General features: G+C 45.6%; 2 protein-coding genes across 2 annotated transcripts in view; one reads left to right on the top strand and one right to left on the bottom strand.

Annotated features, from left to right (window-relative positions):
• Window positions 1–4,015, bottom strand: part of SARC_11289 (inosine-5'-monophosphate dehydrogenase 1) — a 5,633-nt gene extending 1,618 nt beyond the window's left edge. The window contains exons 1-7 of the mRNA XM_014294627.1: window positions 3,949–4,015; window positions 3,420–3,622; window positions 2,347–2,499; window positions 1,514–1,655; window positions 1,162–1,333; window positions 540–756; window positions 5–203 (exon numbers count right to left, since the gene is read on the bottom strand). Coding sequence (XP_014150102.1) covers window positions 5–203; window positions 540–756; window positions 1,162–1,333; window positions 1,514–1,655; window positions 2,347–2,499; window positions 3,420–3,605 — 1,069 coding nt within the window. The 5' untranslated portion in view covers window positions 3,606–3,622; window positions 3,949–4,015. The remainder of the gene's footprint in view (window positions 1–4; window positions 204–539; window positions 757–1,161; window positions 1,334–1,513; window positions 1,656–2,346; window positions 2,500–3,419; window positions 3,623–3,948) is intronic.
• A 359-nt stretch (window positions 4,016–4,374) lies between these two features.
• SARC_11288 (hypothetical protein) lies at window positions 4,375–4,689 on the top strand (the record flags this gene model as incomplete). The annotated part of the gene is made up of 1 exon (XM_014294626.1): window positions 4,375–4,689. A coding segment is annotated over one exon (315 nt), but the record flags the coding sequence as incomplete, so codon positions are not given.
• Window positions 4,690–4,780: the final 91 nt, after the last annotated feature.

Raw genomic sequence — 4,780 nt, 5'->3', positions numbered from 1 at the left:
ACACCTTGAGGTCGGCCCACAGCCATGACTTCCTGAGTGATGCAGATAGATCCACTTCCCATGCCCACGCGCAGGGCATCCGCACCGGCGTCAATGAGATTCTTCGCCTGCGAGGCTGTCACGACATTTCCTGCGATGACTTCCAGGTCGGGGTATGTCCCTTTGATGTACTTGATCATGTCGATCTGGTAGATGGAATTGCCCTAATGACAATGGGGAACGAACGAGAGCGTGCATGAGTATGGATCAAAAGTAGGCTATGCGATACATGCCTGTACGAAAGTCCTCCACAACCAAATCAGATTACAACCCCCTCCGGGCTCTTGTGTGGCGCAGAGAAGTGACAGTTACTATTGTACGTGACACCATTTGTGTCAACAGCTATCAGAATATAACATGACAAGCCTGACAGGGTACGTACTGAAGTGAGACATACATATGTATGCTCCATAATACGCCTTTGCCTGAGGAAATTGGATCACACGGGACGATACCACCCGAATCGGGCTAAAGCAAAGCACAACCCCCGGCACACTTACCTGAGAACTATCGAGGACAACAACATCCAGACCGGCTTCCACCAACTTAGCGAGACGTGGCTTATCTTCGTCGCGTGTACTGATGGCAGCACCACACAGCAACTGGTTGTTCTGGTCCTTTGACGCTAGAGGGAAATCTCTGTGCTTCTTCAGATCAGTTCGCGACACGAGCGCAAGCAGGTTGAAGTCCTCGTCCACAATGGGAAGTTTACCCTTTCTGATTGATTGAATCAGAATAGCCATAAATTTAAACGTTAATCATTTAAAATTCGTTAGGAAACAAAATGAGCGGATCCTCGAGTTCCGTCTCGTTCGGCAAATTGGACCTTCGCGTGACCACGAGAACTAAACTCTAAAACCAGAACCAAACCGTAAAACCATAGAAGCAGATAAAACTAGATTTCTGTGCATTGAGATAAGCCCAGTCCTGCACACGGTGTCATCTAGCGAGTGTGATCTGGCCTTGATGGACTGGTCACTGTTGTCGCCAAACTAGGCAAAGCTGTGATCGAACTCGTACTGAGATACACTTAGAGTCGATATGATTTGGCAACATACACTACCCTACCATATACACCAAGCAACATCATACCACACACATACACCTGAGCGTTTACTATACCTGCTCTGTTGTAGAATGACGTGTGCCTCCTTCAAGGTCGAGCCTTCGGGGCCCACAACTAGCTCAGACGCAGGCACCATCACCTCACCAAGCGTCTTCTCCCACTCGTGCTCGCCGAAGAAATCGACATCACGTGACGTGACCATACCCAGTAGTTTCGAGCCCATCTTGCCTGCAAGTCAGGAACAATCAGTATATAGATATGAAGCAAGTTCTAAATATATAAATATGAAGCAAGTTACAACGCCTTCGAGCATTATATATAGACCCCAACGCATAACCCAAAAGGGTTGATACTATAAACAATACACACAGCAGTGAAATATAGATTATATAACATAATACAACATACCGTTCTCGGTGACGGGGATTCCTCCAAACCCTCTCGTCGCCTTGCAGTCCATGACATCCTTGATGGTGTTTGTGGAGCGCAGAGTGACGGGGTCCAGAATGAATCCGGACTCGAACTTCTTCACCTTTCGCACCTCCTTGGCCTGTACGCAACAAACACATGTCATTAGATAACGTGAATGTGGAAGGTCTATGACTCACATAATAACTACTTAGTCAATGCAATTCAGCGTGCCATTGTGCATGAAAAGGCAGCTAGCAGGAGCCTATATACGCTACATTATACACAAGATTATATTTGGGGTTAAGGTTTAGGGTTTAGCTACACCCTATTTTTGTTAGTGTGGATCGACAATAGGCGATCGACTTCGGTATACGGTGTGCCATCGTTGAATAGACCGGCGAACACCGGAGTCTAGTGTGAGAAGACTAACATAACCACCGAATAAGTCTGAAGTCAATAACACGTGCGGCACAGGTTGATGAGCCAAACCTAAACGAAAATCCTGTTAACAGGCAGTCTTCTATGGAACGAGTATCGTCAAACAACACTATGGGCTCTCTCGGCCAGCTCAGCATCACGTTTCTCAACAAAATTTGTTCTGTGCAGATCTTGGTATGAATGTGTTGTGATCATCACACGTGGCCAAGAGAGGGGCGCCAAGCACAAAGTACACACATCGCAATATGCACAAGGTCTTTGAACTAAACACACACATATATGCGTGCGTGTGTTTTTAATGCATATAATATATAACTAATTCGAACTGCAAGGGCTCAATGATACCGAAGCTAGTCAACATCAATCCACAGGGGCGAACATAAACGCCATACCTGGTAGTCTTCATCGCAGTTGTGGTGGATGATACCAATTCCTCCGTACAGTGCCATGTGGATGGCCATTTTCCCCTCAGTGACCGTGTCCATAGGTGAACTCACCAGCGGCGTGTTCAGTTGGATGCGCTTGGTCAGCGGCGAGTTTAGAGACTGTGTCACGTGCGAGAGTAGCAATCGAGGAACGTGAGTACAAAAAGCCGATGTCGAGCTGCAATATGATATTATCCTGTACAAATGCAGGTATGCAATCAACGTATATGCTCCTATCTGGTACGATGTGGGTGGCGGAGTGACCCCCTTAAAACGTATTATAAGCATCGCACTATACATGCAACCAAGATTACAGACGAGTCAACAAAAAGTAGCGTTGCGTTCCGACATACACAAAGACTACCGAGTTGTGATTTGCTGGCGGTACACGGCGAAGTGCTAACTTTCGCAAAGAATTAAGATAGTAATACAACGGAAGTTATGCCATACATAAACGTACGGAAATATGCGATTCAGAGGTACGATTAGGTCTATTTCTGCTTGGAATTACAAACGTAATGTGGATGAAGTGATAGTAAACGTTTAAATCTTCCGAGATCGCTTAACTAACATTCCGGTTGGGAATAACAGTGCTTGCCTGATTCCTTATCACTATTCCAACAACTACCCATCGAGTGCTGTTCACTTCAGAAACGACCTAGCAAGCAATCCCGATTAAAAGCACGCGACCCCTCAACTATTCACGTCCTCACTATCGGCACAGATCAAAAGAGATAGACTACGCGAGCGGATCAAGTGTCGATAGCACTCCAATGCATCTCACAAAACATGCTTGGTAAACATCTGTCGTTCAAGGTTGCACTACGCACTGACAGTACATTAACGGGTTATAAGCAACACAAGTGGCTGCTTAAGTGAATATGTATACTAACACCTTGCCAACAAAGCCATGAGCGTATAAACACTGACGTTCATCGGATCTGGCAGATGGGATATATGCATGGGAAGCACATACACACACACCCTACACTAATTTAGCCTAACAACTCTAGAACAGTCGTAGAAATCACAAGACATACCACATCACCCGCAGCGAAATCAATGAATCCAGGCAGCAACAGGAAGTCATTGTATGTCAATCCTGTGTCACCGTTGAACAGCTCACTGGCTGTGCGACCGTCAGGGGGAACGTATCCATCTACGCCTGTGATTAGATGCGACATACTTGTGCGTGGAGGAGGGACCTGATCCTTTGCCTGAGACATTATTTGTGTATGTGTGCCTGGATACAAGATGAACAAAGCAATTGTTTGTATTAATACTTGAGTGATAAGGTAATGAGATGCAGCACGCTGGTGCGTACAGAAAGTGCTTGGTCCTTTTTTTTTGTCATCGTGTGTCTGCGTGTGTGCTCAGATTGGGAGCAAAGAAGATGCTATCTGCAGGGGAAGTGTTCTAAGTGTGCAATTATTATTTGTAACTGTATGATTGCAATCGATATTGCGAACAAAGCGAGATTGACAAAACACCGATCACATTAGAACGCCCACGAATAAGAAAACAGTAAGCAACCATTGCGATACAATCTTCGCTCACACAGACACTTACGTGTTTGCTGTTGTGAGAGTCGAAGGTTGTTGATCGAACTTATCTGAAGAAATAACCTGCTCAGCTCACGTACTAAATAGAGGTTGTAAATATATAGAGGTCTATTAATTTTAAAATTTTGTAGAGACATCAAATCAATTCGCAGGGTCACGTGGACCGGTTTTGGGGTTCGTTTGCAGTCACAGAACATCAGATAACAACCAGATTCAGGTGCCGAACTTCAAAAGCACCTTCCGTTCTAATTGGTGCGATCAACAGTAAACAGACTGCGTATCGAATGATGTATACGACAATCCGATTGCCCCTGTTCAAGGGCTGGCGCTATGGAAATGTTGTTTCTTGACAGATACATATACGTAGTACGTGCCATTACACCTGCGCACTCTAGACATACATTTGGATCAGAATAGACGTGACTAAAAGAAAATGGACGAAATTAATAACTATGCAAAGGACCTGGGTGTCACAGCTATCAGCGAGCTCCCCGATTTGATCGCAGCCATACACAATACACTCGACACTGAATTCAAATACAGTAGCCTGCAAAGTGTGGAACAAAAGTTTGGAGGACTGCTTCCATCGGGGGGTGGTTCTGCTACCAATGATTACTTAGTTGGCCAGAATCAACAAGTACGAGATCATGCCGTGAATGTTGTTAACTCGCTGTATGCGATTCAACGGTACCTGTACACGCTCGTGCCGATGATTGAAGATGGAGGAAATTTCGGTGTTTCGATTCAGGTGAGATACACACACACATACGCGCGCACACACGCACACGCACACACACGCACACGCACACGCACACACACACACACACACACACACACAC

This window comes from Sphaeroforma arctica, assembly GCF_001186125.1.
Source record: "Sphaeroforma arctica JP610 unplaced genomic scaffold supercont1.1611, whole genome shotgun sequence".
NCBI classification, from domain to species: Eukaryota; class Ichthyosporea; order Ichthyophonida; genus Sphaeroforma; species Sphaeroforma arctica.
This window is presented reverse-complemented; position numbering and strand designations above follow the sequence as displayed.